Below are 19,871 nucleotides of genomic sequence, written 5' to 3'. Positions count from 1 at the left end.
TCATCTTTTGATTTATAAAAAGCTTGTGGAAATTGTGATTTCCAAGTAGCCCGATAGGTCAGGCATGCTTGCTTTCCTCCTTTTCTACATATCGTACTGCAGCACTTACTGTTTGTCCATTCAAAGAAAATCTTTCCCAGGTTCAGAAGTAATCTAGCACAGTGTAGCTTGTTGAGCTAAAGGGTGTGTGCTGGTTTTGGCTGGGATAAAGTTAATATTCTTCACAGTAGCTAGTGCAGGGCTGTGTTTTGGATTTGTGCTGAAAACAGTGTTGATAATTTAGCGATGTTTTCATTACTGCTGAGCAGTGCTTACACAAAGTCAAGGCCTTTTCTGCTGTTCACCCCACCCCACCAGCGAGGAGGCTGGGGGGGCACAAGGAGTTGGGAGGGGACACAGCCAGGACAGCTGACCCCAAGTGACCAAGAGATATCCCAAACCATAGGACGTCATGCTCAGTATATAGAGCTGGGGGAATCAAAAAGAAGGGGGGGATGTTCAGACTGATGGTGTTTGTCTTCCCAAGTAACCATTGCTCTGTGATGGACCCCTCCTTTCCTGGAGAAGATGACTGAACACCTGCCTGCTGATGGGAAGTAGTGAATGAATTCCTTGGTTTGCTTTGCTTGCATGCGCAGCTTGTGCTTTACTTATTAAACTGTCTTTATCTCAACCCACATGTTTCTCACTTTTTCTCTACCAGTTCTCTCCCCCATCCCGCTGCAGGGGGGTGAGCGAGCAGCTGTGTGGTGCTTAGTTGCCAGCTGGGGTTAAACCATGACAGGGTGTCATACCGAGGCAATCATCCCTCTGTAGGATGTTGGCCTGGCAGAGTTTTTGTTACAACTGCTCTACCCATTTATTTGTTTTCTTTTCTGTCTTCTGTCTGAAAACTTGAGGCCCCTTTGTAAGTGTGATATACTTTTTTTTTTTTCCTCTTTCACTCCTTTGTTACTATGGATCATTGCAGATACGCCAAGACATTATAGCACGAGATGAAAACTTTTTTCTAGATTGTGAGGAAAAAATACATTTTAAAGCCAAGTAAGATTTGGTAGGTTAAAAATGGGAGGAAAAGGTTGGCTTCATAGGGTCATGACTGAAAACTGCCTAGAATTGACAAGGTCTCTTACCATCCTAGAACAATTCTTTTGCTTCCTCGTGCTCACGCTTTTACCAGGTGATAACCACAGGGTTAAGTCAGTAGAGCATCCTGGCATAGTACGTGACATACAAAGAGAGAGCAATGGTGTTGAAATTCTTTTACACTAGGGGCGATGGATCTATCAGCAAAAATACAAACACAGCTGCTTCCACAAAGGCACATTTGTAGAGAAATTAAATTAAATGTGGGTTGTGTAATTTGCTATGAGGAGTTAGCAGTTCGCTAATAAAATGGTGCCAGAATAAGCAAGGGGTCACTCCGTTGGTTCCAATGTGTTTATGACTGGTTGCTTCATTGGTGACTTTGGCCTCTCTTCCATAAGTGATTTTGATAGATGCTGAGAAATGGAGCAAGGACAAGTTGTTATGGCCTTCAGACTCATTTTTCACTGTAATGTTAGCTGCTGCTGCAACATTCAGTCTGTGGAGCACCCCAGGATTGCCCACACCTGGTAGAGGAGCAGAGCTAGAGATGGGGGACCTGGACTAAAAGGCACCAGCGAGCTGTGGAGGAAGAGGAGCAGCAGAGCAGAGCGGGGGCTGGCTGTGGGGCTGGGGAGGCACAGGAGAACACTCTGGGGGCTGAAAAACTCTGTGTGTAGTTGTGCAGCACCAGGCAGTTACTGGAGAACAGGGAACAGGGTGGGCAAACCGTGCCTGAAGAAGAACGAATGTTTAAGAGGACTTGATTTGGGCTTGAGGATTGGTGGTGAACACAGGTAACCACCCCTGTCACATGTCAGTCTGGTTTTCTGGGACTGGCTGGACTGGGAGCATCCCTACATTTGATGTACTTCTCTAATGGGAACGATAACTCCAAGCTTGACTCTTAACTGCATTGCTTATTTTTGGTAGAAATAGTAAAGCAACCCTTTGCTTTTCAGTAAGCTATGGATTCAGTGAGGGTAGAAGCATGAAAAACCTGGCAGTGGGATCTCATGCTACACTTAGTTTTGAGGGTGTGGTATGTGCTGCCAAATGTCTATAGAGCCTGGAGGACCACAGTAACCATAGCCAGGCCTGTAACATTAATTATTTTTTCTTAACTGTGAAATAACAGGCTTATTTTTTGTGTTAATTTCACTGGTAGGAAGTTGTAGGTAAAGATATCCCTTATCATGACGGGAATCGCAGGTGGTCAGACTCATGCTAAATTAATTTTTCTTTAGCCAAGTAAATTAAGAAAGCAGGCACTGCTTCCCCACAAGGCATAGGGGCTGAGGAGTTAAAACTGAAGAGGTTTTCTTGGTCCAGAGTGGCAGGAGCCAGGGAGGAAGCACAGGTATGAGGGTTTTGGCAGAGGCTCTGTGAAGCACATAACCTTTGGTAGATGCATCTCTTAGTAGCTTTTGCATGCCGGTTATTTACTGAGGGGCCAGCTTTCATAAACATCAAAGCTCAGTTTCATCCAGTAATGAGCAAACATAACAGTATGGAGAATCAAACAGGGAAACCTGGCACAGCCAGTGTTTCCACCAACAGTATATGGAAAAAGGAAATAATTGCAGTGAAATGAGGGGGTCAGTCGTGAGGCTGTATCAGGTAAAAAAAATGGTGTGACATTTCTGATCTTTGATGCCTATCTGCATGTGCGGTTTGTCTCCAGTTATGGGAGAAGGTAATAGTAAGTAATAACTTAAAGAAATGAAAGGGTCCCTGGAGAAGGAAAGGATAAGTAGGAACAGTTGATGGAGAAGAAAGAGATTTCATGTGAGTTGTATGTTTCTTTCCTCGTTTTTCAAAGTAGTTTTAATCTCTTGTCCTGGGATGAGTGTTTTGAAAGCATGTTCTGCAATAAGCATAGGTTGTAAATCTCGTTGCCTACCTCTGACCTGGGAGAAGGCATTTCCTTTGGGAAAGAATGTTGGGAAAAAGCAAGAAAATGTTCATGACTAAGTCATTACATGTGACATTAACCCTCCTATCTTTCATTCACATATTTTTATATTTGCATTAAACTATGCTCAGCTGAGTAAGAAAAAGCATTACCCAGAAGAGATCCCTGAGTAGCTGTAAAAAAAAAAAAAAACCAGCTCACAGGCTGGAACACAGGCCAGCCGAGCGCTCAGAGGCAGGATTAGAAGCAGCAGCTGCCTTGTGTGCTGCACAGCCCAGGCTCCACCAGAGCTGTACCTGGGCACTCCCTGGTGTTTTCCAGGTATTTTTAGGCAAGTGTGAGGATAGCTTTATTGTCAGCAGTTCACGTTTGCCCCTAATCTTCACATACATAAAGCAGTAATAATGCCTACTGGGTATTCTCTCTCCTCTTTTTTTGTACCCCACCGTGACATACCTGGAAAGAGCTGCTGCGTGCAAATTGTATGTTGCTAGAAGAAAGAGAGAGAGTGCCTGTGTTAGCATACAGTTATAAAGTACAGCAGTAAAAACGATGGGAGAAGACAAATTATTTTTTCTGGTGTCCGTCTGTACCATCCAATGTCTGACCGCTTGTCTCACAGCACAGTCTCCTGTAGGGTTGCACAGAGGATTTGAGAACTGAATTTGGGCTATAATTAATGCTTGCCTTCTCTTTAACTTGAGGAGTTGTATACCATCGCAAATCATAATTTCTACAAGAACCCATCATCTCTAAACCCTCTCTGCTTTCCTCTGCAATGTTTTCCTTTAGAGGAGTACCTCTACTTTTTTATTACATTGAGAATAATACAGTAGTGAGTCAGACTTAAAGCTGTCGCTAACTTTCATGCCTGGTATAAAACTTGCATTGCTATTTAATAAAATTTTGGTAATCTCCTTGTTGATATATCAGCTCTCCTTTTGCCAGATTGGTATTAAACATTTGGCTAAAGCTGACTCTATGGCAGCGGGAATTTTATTGGCATGAGCAGTGTTGTGATGCTAGATGTGTTTTGGCTCTGAATGTAAAGGTACAAAGTTATAGTAACAACTCCCAAGTCTCCTCACCCTCATTACGAAGCTAAAAGCTGTGTGAAATAAATAGTAAAAGCAAACCTGTTTTTTCAAAGAAAATATGTAATGGATGTAAAAGCATGAATGTTTCAATTAAAGCTAATGGGTACAATTTCTCACTTACCTGTGCTTTTCTTTGTTTTTCAGCTCATGGGACATTCTGAATGGGATCACAAACGAGGACCCAGAGGCTCACAGGTCAGTTGCTTAGTGTTCTGGGTTTGGGTTTGGCTTTTTCTAAGTCTGAGGTATTCAAGCAAGTTTTTCATCTGAGATTGGCAAAGTTGTTCATTTTGTTAATATTTGCAGGATTGAATCAATGGAAAAAAAGCATAAAACTGTGACAGCTTTCATTAATATAATTTTTGAGCTGTAATCCAAACAGTTGATCCAGACAGAGCTGAGTCATGCAACAAAGTTTCTTTCAGTAGCAGAAAGATGGATTAGATGTATTGAGAAAGCATTTCTTACTCAGCTGTCTCCATCAGGATATCAAAGGAATGCAATTTCAAATAATGTGTGTATGTTTTGTGGTGGTTTGTTGGGTTTTTTTTTTAAACCTGACAAACTTGTAAAACTTGGATAGTCCTCACACCTTGTTCAATAATAAGGGGATTAGTGGTGTTAGAACTGTGTGGGGAGGTGCAGGAAAGCCATGTGTAGCTACTGGTTTGCTCTTCACACATCAGTGAAAGGAAGTTACGCTAGTAGTGTTAATGGCATCATGCTGACACATTTTTAAATTATCTGTAGAACTACAGTTGCTGCAATGGAGACATTGCTACCGATATTGATGTTCAGGAATATTCCCGCTTGGGTAAAGCAGTCTTTCCCATCTGGTGTTGAAATTATATAAATACGTTATTGGGGCTCTGGTATTTTGGAATTGCTTTTCCTTCAGGTGAAGGATTCTTATATGAATATGAACATCTATATCTAAATCTATAATAAACAGGCTCTGCTGCTGTGGAGCTACATCTTTGCAACCTTAATCTCCATAGGGTAGTTCCTAGCCTAACCTTCATAATGCTCCTTGCAAAAATCACTGGAGTACCTGCCTTTTTAATGAGCAAATATCATATGTTAATCAGGAAGCTGCTACTTATTTTCATAGACAAGATTTACTATTTTTAATGCAACATTCATTTACTAAGTTTTTCTCCTTTGCCCTTATTGTTGCAGAATTCTACATTTTTTCTGGTTTTCTAAGCTTCTGTCTTGTATTTCATGTCAAAACCACCTTGAAATTTACAGAAAAATCAGGGTTGCATTAAAAAGTTTAAGATGGGTTGCAGATCGGATCTTTTTCAGGTGACAGTCTGTCATTTCAAAAGATTAAAAAAAAACAGAAAGCAAGCTAGTTTTCAGTGGAAAGTGTGGAATTTCAGAAATCGGGGAAATCCTATCCAGTAAGGCAAGACCTGTTCAGTATATAATCTCTCCTGCCTCATCTGATGTGCTAGTTGATCACGTTGTGTTCTTCTGGTCCAATGAGTGGAACGTAAATTGGACTCCTCTAAACTACTGTTGAGAGGAAGGCAGTCACTTGAAGGACTCTTAATGTGACTTAGACTTCTTGAACTTTTCTAGCAGTATTGCAAATCTTCATCTAATTTTTTTATGCGTATGAAAATATGGGTAGTCTTTTGTTCTGAACCATGCCCTACGGTCCTAGTGCTTTGCCTATGGCAGCAAAATACGTAGACTCCTGACTGGGGTGTATATGAAGTCTGCGCTGGTGTTGCATCAGAGATGGAGGCCTAAGTCCTGTCTGAGTCCTCATGCCTGATACATCCTGTTGGCGATGTGCCTCCATGCTTGCAGGATTTTTTGTTGTCTTCTAGACATTTTTGAAGGTTTACAGCTAGCCAATAAGAAATGCAGGAGAAAGGGATTTAGGTGGAAGATAAGTGGCATCTGTTCCAAATAGATTTTAAATTAAAAGGTAAGATGGATCAAGTTGATCAATGTGTCTTGCTGCAGGAAACTGGACTTGGGCTGTTTAATAGATCCCTTTTGAGTTTTCTGAAAAAGTGAACTCACAGGATGAAATACTTGCCAAAGAATTTTTTAATTATTTGTTCTCTTGAGGCTACAGTTTCTTCCAAGGAGGGTTCCAGAGAAATTAATATATTGCCTGGTTTCTCTCTTTCACCCCTTCCTGAGAATAAGGAGGGCTTGCATGGCATGGCCTAATTTCAAAGGAAGAGGTCTCGTGGGCATTAACTCAGTTGCTGCAAATGCCCATCTATATGGAGTGCAAGTAAAACCATTTGTTGGGTACTGTTAGGGAAGGTTGTACTTGGGCAAAATGAGATAACTGGTTACTAATCATATAGATGAAGTTCTCTGGGTTTCAACAGAGGCTGAGAAGGAGATAATCGTGAGAAGATAATTCTCTATATAAATCTAAAAATCTTCTCTATCTTTCTGAGAACATTTTGTTTCTTCCTTGTGTGATGTTTTAGATACTCCACCGCAATTTCATATTTAAAAAAAAAGGGGGTGAGGAGAAGTTCAGTGGAATTCTCTGCAGGTCAGCCTGCAGTCATTTGAACCTTTTCTGAAGGATATTGTTGAATTATTAAAAACATTATTCTAGAAAACTCTATATCAGATTTTCATGTAAAAGACTCCTGCTGATTATTTTTTCTTAGGCAAAATATCTTTTAATTTTACTTTTTTAACAAAATAAGCAAAAATACTTCACCCCCGAGAGTGCGTTCCTTCAAAACAGGATAAAATCTGCTTATGTAGGGTTTCCTTGACAGAGCAGTGAGGTGTTTCCTTTTAAATCCATCTAAAAAGTGTATAGGTTTAATTGATTTCATCCTGTAAGCACTCTTTTATTTCATTTGTGCTGTGTATAGGTATTCTGCAAAGCTTCTAGAAAGCTAATTGTTATAAATCTTGGAAGAACCTTGTAACACTAACAATCAGTATGTAGCACAGAAATGTTAAAGGATCTTGAATAGGGTGGGAAAAGAAAATGACCCAGGCTCTCTGATTACTGTGTGGTACCCTAGTGCCCAGTCACAAGAAGCAAGGAAGAAAAGTTTCATTAGGGGGAAGAAAATAAGCCTCAGTTATTCCACTGTAGCCTCAGACAGTTGTCTGTGGTAGTAATAGTGTTAAACCTGATTTAACTAGTTCCTTGAAAGGTTAGGAGAAATTTAGGAGGTTCCAGTTTTTGCATGTAATATGAAAGACCTGTTTTATCCTTTTGTGATTCAGCTGCATTGTTGCCAATTTGTGTCCTTAATAAATGTACCGTTTGTTAAACAAGATCTGGCCAAAAAATTAAGATGAGTAATCTGCTAGGTATAATTCTCCTTCAAATCTAACGCATCAGGTGTTTAAAGATGGACTGGCCGTTGCCTGCAGGATCTGCCACAGTGTTGCTTATGGTGTTTCCCGAGGTGTGCGGGGCTTTCTTCCAGCAGAGAAATGGGACTTGTGAGGGGAGGTCTCTCCTGTCCAGTGGTAGCCTGCGCTGCTCGGGCAAGCAGCGAGGGGGAAGGAAGGGGTTTAGGCTTATGTTATTGGGAGCCAATTTATTAGTCTTCCATGATCTTTCAATTTTTAGGGAGTAAAGTGAAGAAAGTGGGAAGATAGATCTTAGGAAGCCACCCGCGTGTGTGAATGTTAGCTATGTCACTTGTGAGAAAAGGAAGTGGAACTACTGGTTTACCATAATATAAAACTAAAATCCACATATAAACTCATAAAATTATTCTGCCAAGACTCATTAAACAAAACTCTAATCCTATTAAGATTTTTTTTTTTTAAGAATTAGTAGGTTTTTCCATGGTATGTGTTGAAACGTGAGAGGAAACTACTACAGCGCGTGTCATACTTCTTAATGACCCACTTGGAAAATATGTTTCTTTTCTGCATGTGGAGTTAAATGCAAAGTGATGTAGATAGAGGTAGTGATGGATGTCAAATGAAATACACTGAGGCTTATGGGAATTTCTGTTTGCAGGAGTTTGTCTCCTGATAAGCATCTGCAATTCAATAGAATGTAAATAGGACAAGTAAAATGCTGTCTTTACAATATTTAATTTGCTCCTGACTTCCACACCAACACCGCACTCACTTTTTTATAGATTACACAGATATATATGTATGTGTGTATGTTGTGGGATTCCTTTTCGTTTAGAATAATTATACTGTTAAGGCTGCTGTAATTACAGTGAATTATAGGATGCCTTACGAAGAGCAATGGGTTCCTGGCTACCTACCACTTTTTTTTTTCCCCTTCTTTTTTTGATCTCTGAAAATGACACTTCCTGCTGTAATGCTTCATGCAGAGAATTTACTCTCTGGATTTGAAATCATGCAGAAAGTGCAAAGTGAGTTTCATTGTGTTCCATGCTTAATTTTTAAAATTAATACAGGTTAGGATTTAGGCACAAAACTTCAAAATTTGAATTCAAAGTTAAAGCAATTCCTAAATGTTTAGGAGTGTTTAACCCACCTAAAGAAATCTCTCTCTCAAATATACACTTGCAGTCTGTAAAACCGCATCATTTCACTCACGTGAGGGGAAAATATTCATACCCATTTCTAATATCAGTACATGCTACGAGCAAATGTGACTAGCAGAATTCATCCTTGGCATATTATGCTTCTGCAGGAAAAATGTGCAAACTGTATTTTAATTGTTCTACTAAAACATAATACTTGATACTTCGAAGATATTTCAGGTGGGACCCACGGCACACTTTGTGCATGCATTTTTACGAGGGACCTTGCATATGTGGGAGTTATTTGTTGCCCTGTCATCAAGACTTGTTTGGTTTGCTGAAGATGTAGGCGTTGCCCCAGGAGTCAGTGGAATCGAGCAATCGTTCCTCCAACATTATAAAAAGATCATAATCGGGAGAGAAGCACAGAGGTCCAGTGTTTTTAATTCTCTTTAAATATAAAAGCTCTCAATTATACATGTGAGGTGCTGCATCTTACCCTTCCAGTTCCTAAGCAACAGCTATTTTCAGATTGAGTGCGTCTGGTGTTGTCTACCTACTTCAGGCTTTTGCGAGGTAATTCGTCAGTGAAAGCTTGGCTTTTCACTATCTTGCCCGATTCCCTTTCTCGTGGCACTCTAAGGAGACAGATGCTTTAGAGAAATGGGAGAAGCTTGGGTGTAACTGGTCTCAACCTTGCAGCTCGCAAAAACTTGTGTACATCAGGGAGCTCTGCCGTCTGCAGCAATGAAGCACAGGAGTCAGAAATAAGGTTCTTGACACTGATTTGGGAGAAGCCTTTTTCTCAAGTGTGGAAAAACCTCTAGAGCAGATTCAAAATCATGAGCCGGAAATCTCTATACTTGCTGAAGCGTAGATGGGAGTCGATACCCGCTACTGACCAGGTACTGTGCTCTGGTGAATCTGTTGTGTCTGTGTCTTCCCTCGCAATGCCACTGTCCAGAGATTTGTGGTGATTTAACGGTGGTGGTTGGGGTCCTCTGCATACAGTGAGAACCAGCTGATCATTACTTGTCATTTCCACGATGAATAGTGCAAAATGTTGGTAAAGCTGATTTTGCAAGAGCATGTGCTTGTGAATGTGGAGGTGCCATGACAGCCCACTAATGCAGACTTATTTACCCGACAGAATCGCCCTGTCTCAAAAATGAGACTTTTCTAAAGGTTTTAGGAGTATTTTAAACTGAGTGGCTAAGGAAAAGTGTAGTCTACTGCTGATGCATTCCTCGGTGCATGTATTTGTTCCATTTCATATCTTGTATGTATGTGTGTGTGTATATATATATATATGAAATCACTGATTACAAGTAGATATAATGCATTGGCAGAACCTCAGCTTTTTCGGCATCATCTTGGTTGATGCATCATTTCAAGTATGTTAACAAGGACAAGAGTAAAGCAGATGTAAACAATGTAGACCAGATGTAAAAATTGTGGGATGCTGTTTGGAGCAAGCATTGTCACCATAAGTAGGAATAAGATGTGATGAATGGGAGTACAGTTAGTACATTTCCTACTTCTTGCTCCAGGCACTCCAGGATTCTGTGAAATTTTTTTCAATATCTTACTTGGGATGTAAAGACACTAAAAGAAAGAGTTCTAGAAATAATATTGAGAGCAAAGTGGAGGTAGTAGCTTATTACACATTCCAACTCAGTTTTCTGTTTATGAAGCAGTTGACTATGAAGGGATGCCTTTATCAGTGGGAAGGAGACAATTTGGGAGAAAATTCTTCCACAGAAAGAAGGATGGACTACAGAAATATTTCCCAGTTTTTGAAAGGGATCCTCCTGTATACTTTTAATTGAGAGGGGGAAGCGAAGGGCAGATTACATGCCATATTTTATAGAGTTGTAGATTTTAAAGCCAAATTGGACCACTGTGAACATCTAGAGATCTCAGACATATTACTAGTCAAAAAATACCATGCTGTCACATCGTGTCACATCAGGCCTATGTTTTCTGGTTAAATAAAAATATACCTTTTAAATATATCCAGTATTAATTTAAAGTCTTCAAGTGAATAATAATCCACCAAATTCTCTGATAGTTTTTCTATTTTTTTAAATGTTGTCCTTTTTTAACATAGTGCCTTCTCTTTTGACTTCTTTTAATTTAAATCTCCCACCATATCAATTTGCTACACCTTTGAATGCCAAATTTAAAGAGCTGTCTTTCAGAATTATTTTTTTTTTCCTGAACAGATACCTAGATAATTCTTCTACTTTGGTTTGCTGTTATTTAAACTAGCTGAAACGCTAAATTTCAAAGGAATCAGGTTCTCTGGTAATTCACAATAAAAAATTCACAATAAAAATAATAAGGCATTGTTGATTAATACAGTTTCATTGTATTGAAATTGAATTGGTCCAGTTCAATCAGTCATTCTTAAATCTCCTGATAAAAGAGGGGTAAATAAATGCTCTGTATAAAGGGAGTCGTTTGTCATCCTGTTTCTGTTAAGATGTAGAGACACTAATGTCATTTCAAAGGAAAGCTGTATTTCAGCCTCACTTTTCCAGTGTTTCCTTTTTCTTGTAATCACTCTAACCCTGGTGTGGCATTGCATCATACTGTGTTACACAGTATGATGTATCTGGGAAAAGTAAGTATTCCTTACCTAGATGTGAGGTGTGCTTGACTGCACTGAGGTGTATATCCATTCCATCATCATGCCCTTGATGCCTCTGGAGGGCTTTAAAAGAGAAAAGGAAATTCCCCTGACCCATCTACCACTTTGGGAGAAATGAGACTCAGTAGGTGATGCACGTAGATGGAGTTGACTTGAGCATAGTGTGAATCTGTAAGGGTTGTTTGAAGGTAAACTAAGGGAGGGAGGATGGTGTTCAGCTTCAAACACAGGTATTTCTGTGGCTGTTTGTACTGCCCCTTACTGTGGGTGGCACAGGTGGAGTGGGGCTACTCTGCTCTGCTTGTTCTCCCCCTTGCTCAACAGTGCCTCATAGGAAAATGCAGTTACTGTGCAAGAGGACAACCACAAAGAAGCAACCTGTTTGAGCATTTTAAGCTGATCCTGTTCACATAGTTATCATATAAAAATAATAGCTCTGCCTTTTGGTGCAGATTAATTATTTGGTCCTTAAAGGGGTGCACTAGCCTAGTATGTTCTAGGCTAACCTTGAGGAAATGATATTCTATTTTGATACGTAAGTACTAACTTCATAGACTATTTCTCTATTCAGAGGAGATGGAAGATACTTATGTTAACAAATGACAAAACCTCTCCAAACTGGTTTACTGTATTACCATTTTTTTTTTTTTTAATTAAAGACTAAAGGAAGGAAATAAAATGGAATTCTGAAACTGGGATTTTTGGCTTGATTTTGTTTCTAGTTTAAAATAATACAGGAGGTCTGACTTTTGAGGACATGAGAGCTGTAAGTCTACAGTGAAATCTGATACTCTATTTGAACACACTATTTTTTAAAAGTCATTAAGTCATTTTTATTCCTCATCTTACCTACTTTACATCAAACTGAATGAAACTGAGAACCGTTTAGGCAAGGGTGAGCAGGATGAGAAGTAGGGGTAGAGAAAAAACAAGAGTAGTTATGATGGCTGTAGACAATATTGTTGAGGGGTGGTGGTCTTAGGCGGGAGCATTATATAATTTTATTTTTGATCTTTTGAGCATATTTTACACTCACAGACACTATATCACAGAAGTCTCCATGGCTTCCAGGGTCTGATATGACAAGGGAATTTTTTGGTTGGTTGTTGGGTTTTTGTGTGTGTGAAAGAGAGGAAAGTGGGTTTGAGTGTGAACCCTGAATTAGATCTTTTTGGTTTCGGTTGATGAGAAACATCTTACCTAGCTATACATTTTTATATGTGGGAGAGCTTTATCCTGTGGGTGTTTTGCATAGGTAAATTTAAGCAAAATGATGATGAATTAGCCTCTATTCAACAAACTGTAGTATCTCTTAATGCTTGAATCTTGAATGTCTTTATATGTCTCAATAATTTCAGAAGGAACTACCTTTATAGATCTAAGGAAAGAATTTATGAATGCTTTTCTTTCTTGTCCATCCAGCAGTTTGGATTGCCTGAAAGTCTTTCCTGAAGTTTCAGTGCAGGTTTGGGGGGAAATTCTCTGTTGGTTTTATTTGGTGTATGTGCCTGAGGATCTTGGTTCTTGGACTGATCCTAATTTTTTATCCCTGATAGCTGCAACTGAGAATGATTTCACTGAATAGATATGCATTTAAAGTGCTGTGGTAATCAAATGAGCCAAAGGTGATGAGGTGTTAAATATTTGCTGTAAAGATGTTGAGTATTTCCCTCTGCCTGAAATTCCCTGTAGATTCCATGAGCCATAGCCTTTGAGAATAAGTTGTATTTGATACCAGTCCTAAGACAGGAAAAATTTTCACATGTTAGCCGATGATGGAAACTTCTAATTGTTTCATTGATGGCTATGAATTTAAAAACAGGAACTAGATTTATACAACAATATAAAAGCCAAATAACACAATAATTGATACACAGATTTATATAGCTATAGATCATTCAAAGGAATGTACTGTGCAGGTAAACAAATTCATCAGTAATATTTCTTTAGCTAGAAATGCATGCTTATAGCAGTGTAAACAGTGGTAATGCTTTCTGTACCATTAAGTCACCTGTTTAGATTTTGATGGATTTGTGTAAATCCCATCAAGTGATACCTCTCTTACCTGCCAGTAATTTACAGCACAGCCATGCCTAAGGCAGTTTGCGTGTACGGTGCAATATCCTGTTCCTTACCACTGATGAGGTAGATAAGAGAAACTCCCATAACCTACAACTTATGCAGGGTGCTAAACAGTGACTGATCCTAACGTGACTTGAGTCATAACTCTGTGAAATGATAAATCAAGGGATTTTCCGAGAGACAGCTTGATCTAACGTTACAGCATGCAGCTACCATATTTTCAGTGTGTTCATGTATGAAGTAATTCTGATGGATTAAAGCTGCTGTAAAGAAATGGAAGAGGTTCACTTCGTTGGGATTAGAAACTGTGTTTTCATTTTTTTTCCCCCTTTTATTTTATTTTTTTTTTAATGAATGGCTCAATCAGCCACAGAGCCTTTTGCTAGCTGCATCTTGCCTTTCTGCTCTGAACAGTCCTCACTCGTAACCCCTACACATCCCTGAGGATGGATACATCATATCTGATATCTTTATGAGAAGGCTGGAGCTCCTGTGCTTCATTTTTCTCTGAGAAGTCCATTAAATTCAGACTTTTCTTTGTTGCTGTCCAGCTGCCCCTGCATCCAGCAGCCTGACTGCAGTATGGCACTGCCGATTGTCTTCGGCCAGAGCCAGCTTCGCTGGGAACTTCATGCTGTGGAAGCACAAGCCTCTGCGAGACAGCATCTCGACATCAGGCATGAATGCATCAGTATGGATGTTTGTATAGGAGAGAGCCACAGCAGAGGCTGGCTTACAAGCAGCACAGTATCAGGGATGTGGATGAAAACCTTCAGTGCAGCAAGATTCTTGGTATGTGCCTCCTTTCTGCGCAAAGGTCATGACGTTCTTCATAGGGAAGGGGATGAAGCAATGATTATGGGCGAGGAGGCCTTGGAGCAGTTGGTGGGGGACTCTGTAAGTCTCCCTGGCTCACAGATTGCCTAAGGATTAGGAAAACGTGCAATAAAGCCAGGGTCAGCTGGAGCAAAGAAGTTCCTTTTCCTTTCAAGTGCCCATGCCTGCTGGGTTGTGCCTGGTTATTTGTTTTGCGCAACCTGTCTCCCAAGCAGGCTACGGTGTGTGGTGGGAGCCACGCTCACCGTGGCACCACCACAACACATGCTCTCTTGAGAAGGTTTCAGTGGCAGCAGAATAATAAACACACACAACTGTGGAGAGGCAATGCAAGCCAAGGTGGAGGTAATGCACTACCTCGTATCATTGCATTTACTTAGAAGAAGCGTGTAGCAGCAGTCAGTCAGACGGGCTGCAGGAGCAGCAGTGCGAGTGACCACAGGAGCTCAACGGGAGCCCCCAGCTCCCCTTGTATCTCCAGCTCATTCAAATCCATGCACCCAGGTGTTACAGCCTTTTCAGTCATAGCTCCTCTCTCCCCCCACCTTCACATTAGCAAGGCCCATGGGGAATACATGCCTCTTCAGAGTTCCTGCTGGGACATGTCACAACAGTGATCCTTGTATCTAACCAATCCCTCTTATTATACCTGAAAACAGGTGTTCTTTTTAAAAAAAAGTTTCCTATTAAGTAGGTTTTTGTGGTTTTCCGCAATTATTGTTAATAAAACCTTACATTATCCTTTCATTCAGCAGACAAGTTTTCAAGGCCTTAGTGGCACAGCAGAGATTGTGGAGTTTGGGATGTTATGAGAAAGGGGCCTCATGGGAGGGTTGCGGGTTGGCTGGAATATGGAGCTGGGGCTGGGGGAGGAGAGTTGCTTTTGCACAGCAGGAAAGGTGCAGAAAGCTGAGATTGGGATTAAGAAATGATCTATAAAATACTTCTTTGCTTTCTAATGCAGCAAATGAATGATGTAATGCAGAAAGCTACCTTAAAGAAATAATCTCCCTCAGATTTGGCCTTGCTTCTCTTAGAAGTGAGGAGTTGAGCCACAGGCACTAGCTGCAACTGTGGGACCATTTCTGTTTGTCTCCCAGGCTTTCTACCCTGCTGCTCTAATGAATGTGTGGGAGGGGAGCAGAGTGGTAATGAGCTTGACATGCAAGAGAGACCACTCTTGCTTGCTGATGTACCACCACCACTGTTCAGGAGATGACTGGAGAGGTTCTGCAGGTAGTCGGGATTGTTAGGATGTGCATTTAGGCCAGGGAGCAAATATTTCCAAAGTGCAACAGAGATCAGTTAATTTCAGAAGGATCATCATTAGAAATATACTTGTCTTCTTGCATGGCTTTGGCCAGGCAAGAGCTGGGGCGAGGAATCTCAACGCTGTACATTCTTCCATGCTGGCAAATGACAATAAAATGTCCATAGTGATTCACAAGAGCCTGAAGTGTGATAAATCGCAATTAGTGTTGATGTAGAGCTGTTAGAGGCTAGAAGCTGGCAGGACAAAAGACAGGCTATGTCATACTGGCAGTTGTGACACAGATGATGCAGGCAAACCTCCTGCAACCTCCCATATCCATCACTTGTACGATGGAGAAAGACCTTTTAAATGGTGTCAGCCACTCTGCGAATCACCTTCTCTGTCAATTTCTTTATCCCAAAATGATTGGCAGTGGGACAAGAGTGGATTGGAAGCTTGATAATGACAGCTCTTTTCTTAAGACTCAGTCACTCTGTCATGTCAGTGTTCTTCATAGCTAAGCAGGAGCTCAACACAGATTTCTGGAAATACTGCCTTTCTTCTTGAAAACCTTTCTTTACCATTAATCCTCCCAGGTTTTTAGTGCAAGTCTTGCTGCTAGGCAGGCAGTCGAGTTGTGTGAAATAGAACAGAAGCTTGCTGATGATACTCAACGTAAATTGTCTTTTACTTTATTTAGTGAGCAAGTTCCAGTTCAGGAAGGTTGCAATTTGTAGGATCGTAGCCATGCTGCAGTTCAGTGTGGTTTGGAAAAGGAATCAGCATTAAAATGCAAATGGTAGTCTGAAATCGTATCCTGGTGAAATGATTCCTTGAAGCAGCATGTTAAGAGAATAAGCAGTTAGGCATGGTGACATTTGGCTTAGTATTTTGAAAAGCAGAGATAGTGGAAGAAGCTGATATGCTGTCTTTTTTTTCCCCCAAGCATTGCCTTAGACTGGAGAGTGCATATCCACTCCTGTGGTGCAGATATAGATTGATTATGGCAATTGAATTGAGAGGACGAGATTGTGAACTGTTGTCATTTGGAGCAGAGGAAGCGGATCTTTTTCTCTCTGAAATATCACTTAATCTCCCTGCATTTCTCTCATCACCACACAGTGTATCTTTCCGGTCCGTCACTTTTCATAATTTTTTTTGTTTGTTTTCAGATCCCTGTTTTTTATACAATGTAAGTTTACTGGCTACAGCTTATATTTTTCAATTGCTTCTTTATAAATTCCTTTGAAGTAGTTAGGAGGTTTAAGGTCTTCAGGTTAAAAAACATTGGTTAAGAGATTTTGTTCATGTGCATTTTTTTTAGTCTTCCAGTTGCAAACTATTAGCAAAAATGCGTAGGGTGTCAGTTATACTTGTTTGTTGGATTTAGAGGGATTTGAAATTTATTGGCATCTGACAGTTAAAGTTGCTGGTTATATTTAAGTACCCATAGAGAAACTTGTGAACTTTCAGAGAGTCTAATCTGCTGAAATTCAAGTCCTCTGCTTTAGCACAAGCTAAAACTATCTGCAGGTTTTCAGATTGCAGATTCTTCAAATTGCTAAAATTTGGGCGTCCATATGACAGGCTCTGAAACAAAAAATACACTGAGAATGTTCTGAGTCCAGAGTGGTGCTTCTCAAAGAGGTTAGTAGTTAATGATGAGTAAAACAGTGTCGCTTAGTCTTCTGGAAATGGCTATGCTGGATAAAATTTTCCAAATACAGCCTAACCGTTGCAAGGGGAAGCATCAGTGCAAATGTTTAAAGTTTCGCAAAATTATAAGCAACTGAAAACAGGGTCTTAAGAAGGAGAGTGAAGGCCAACATAATAATGGGTGATACAGCTAGGTTCCCTGTAATGAAAAAAAACCCACATTAAAATTATGTAGCACTGTGGCTTTTGTGATGATAAAAGACTAAATTTCGGCTCCTTGCAGCTAGTAAAAGCTGAGAGTTGTGCCACAAGGTGTTCTTTTCCAATAACATCTTAAATTTCACTTATTGCATATGTGTGTTTCAGGTATTTGTCGCCTTCCCAAACAAATTGTTGAACATGATCATTATAAATTTTTGGCTTCCTGTTTTCAGAGATGAACCCAGTTACGGAATGAACATGATTAATGTACTTAATTTTTTACTGAGCCATGATTATGCCGTGTCTTCAGCCAGGATGCTTCCAGTGGTATGTTAATAGTAGCATTGCCAGAGGATGTGGGCTGCTCTAACCTTCCTTACAGAGTTTCCACAATGCCGTTAGTGTTGGAAGATGTCTTCAGTAACAAGGACAAAATGAGCTGACTGATTTCACTCTATAATGGAAACTTTGGTTTAAAAGCATTTTTATTAATAGCGTTTTAATATTTTCTTTTCCCTGTGCTTTGTGTCCATACTGGGGAAGATATGTATGCTGTAATTGCTGCTCTCTGGGATAGTTTTAAAGAATAAATAAGTGAAAGTATTTCCTATTGTTCCTTCCTTACAAGAACACACGCTGAACTCTCTAGTAGCTCATTTTATGAGTTTCCTAGTGGAAAAGCTCACAGCTGATTGGCTCTGTTCTCAACAGCAGATGTTCTTTTTCTTCTTGACTTTAGTAGGGAGCCATAATTTTGTTCTGTGTCTGATGGATCAGTGTTCAAAATTTCAAAATGAATTATGGGAGCAGCCTCCTGAGATTTTTGAATAAGCCAGAGCTGGAGTAAATCTTAAAGTCAAGTCATAAAAAAGAAAATTTCATGTTGGGTTGGATTTTACAGATCAAAGGTTCATTGTGTAATGGGTCTGCATTGCTCAATTTTCAATTCCTGAATAACCTTGAATGTTACAAGAGCAGTATGAATTCTTGTAGTCCATAACGGAAGTCTGGAGATTATCAGACCTGAATCTAGAGTTCATAATTATTGAGATGCTGGGCTTTATGCAGGACTAAAAAAGCTACTTGTTACGGTGAATAGACAAGCCCCTAGAGGAGAGGTAGAGGCGTCAGTTATTGACTGCAAAAAAAGTAAAAAAAAAAAAAAAAAAAAATTAGCATGAAAAAGGTATCTTTATTAATAACCTGCATGATGGACAGACTGCACCCTCAGCAAATTTGCAGATGATGCAGAACTGGGAGGAGTGGCTGGGACACCAGCTGGTTGTGCTGCCATTCAGAGGGACTTTGACAGGCTGGAGAAATGGGCCAACGGGAATCTCATGAAGTTCAACAGAGGGAAATACAAAGTCCTCCCACACCTGGGGAGAAATAACTGCAGGCACCAGTACAGACTAGGGACTGAGTGGCCGGGGAGCAGCTTGGCAGAGAAGGACCTTGGGGGTCCTGATGGACACCAAGTTGAACATGAACCAGCAATGTGTCCTTATGGCAAAGAAAGCCAACAGCATCCTGGACTGCACTGGGCAGAGCATTGCCAACAGGTTGAGGGTGGTGATGCTTCTCCTCAGCTCAGCACTGGTGAGACACATCTGGAATGCTGGGTACAGGTCTGTGCTCCCCGGTACAAGAGACACACAGAAATACTGGAGTGTGTCCAACAAAGGACCACAAAGGTGATTAAGGGACTGGAGCATCTGACATATGAGGAGAGGCTGAGGGAGCTGGGACTGTTCAGCCGGGAAAAGACAAGGCTCAGGGGAGTCTTACCAATGTGCATAAATACCTGATGGGAGAAGTTAAAGGAGGTGGAGCGAGGCTCTTCTCAGTGGTGCCCAGTGACTGGCCTAGAGGCAATGGGTACAAACTGAAATACAAGAATTCCCATTTAAAAGTAAGAAAGAACTTGTTTACTGTGAGGGTGACCGAGCACTGGAACAGGTTGCCCAGAGAGGTCGTGGAGCCTTCATCCTCAGAGATACTCAAAACCCAACTGGATACAGTCCTGAGCAACCTGCTTTAGCTGACACAGCTTTGATCAGGGGAGTTGAACTGGATGATCTCCAGAGGTCCCTTCCTACCCTCAACCCTTCTGTGGTTCTGTGTCCCATGTTGTCATTACAATAGGCTTCCATGGGGCACCGTTTTTTCCCCTAAACTACGGGAAGTTTTTTTACTAAATTTAGCAGCCTAAAGCTGTGATGAGGTGCATTAGTGCTACTAGGTACTGGTCTCTGTTAATATTCACATATTTGCTGGTAAGCAGATTGTCAAGAAGGTCCTGCTGAGAGTGTGGTGCCGCAGCGTATCGTTCTGTGGCGCTTGCAGACCATAATGCATTAACTGGTGTCCCTCTTGTGTCTGGATGATGCTGGTAAAAGGGATGGAAAAAGTCCAGAGAGAAGGGAAATGAAGTCTTTTTCTACTAATTCTTTACAGCACACAGAGAGTGAGGGATACAGTATTAGTGATCCTATCCTGCTTGTTGAGGAGTGGAGGCAGAAGGTGAACTAGTAGAGTTGTAAAGACTCCATCCTCTCTACATCCCAGCCTCATCCAGTAGCTGGAAGACACGTGGCAGCAGCAGATGTTTGCCTTTTCGTTTTCC

General features: G+C 40.7%; 1 protein-coding gene across 1 annotated transcript in view; it reads left to right on the top strand.

Annotated features, from left to right (window-relative positions):
- The first annotated feature begins 4,245 nt into the window (after nucleotides 1–4,245).
- The window catches only part of PDE3A (phosphodiesterase 3A, cGMP-inhibited), a 93,729-nt gene continuing 78,103 nt past the window's right edge, over nucleotides 4,246–19,871 (top strand). The window contains exon 1 of the mRNA XM_010566106.1: nucleotides 4,246–4,293. Coding sequence (XP_010564408.1) covers nucleotides 4,246–4,293 — 48 coding nt within the window. The remainder of the gene's footprint in view (nucleotides 4,294–19,871) is intronic.

Source organism: Haliaeetus leucocephalus, unplaced genomic scaffold (assembly GCF_000737465.1).
Source record: "Haliaeetus leucocephalus isolate CR32 unplaced genomic scaffold, Haliaeetus_leucocephalus-4.0 Scaffold206, whole genome shotgun sequence".
Lineage (NCBI taxonomy): Eukaryota > Metazoa > Chordata > Aves > Accipitriformes > Accipitridae > Haliaeetus > Haliaeetus leucocephalus.
The sequence above is the reverse complement of the archived record's forward strand: the minus strand, read 5'-3'. Positions and strand labels throughout refer to the sequence as shown.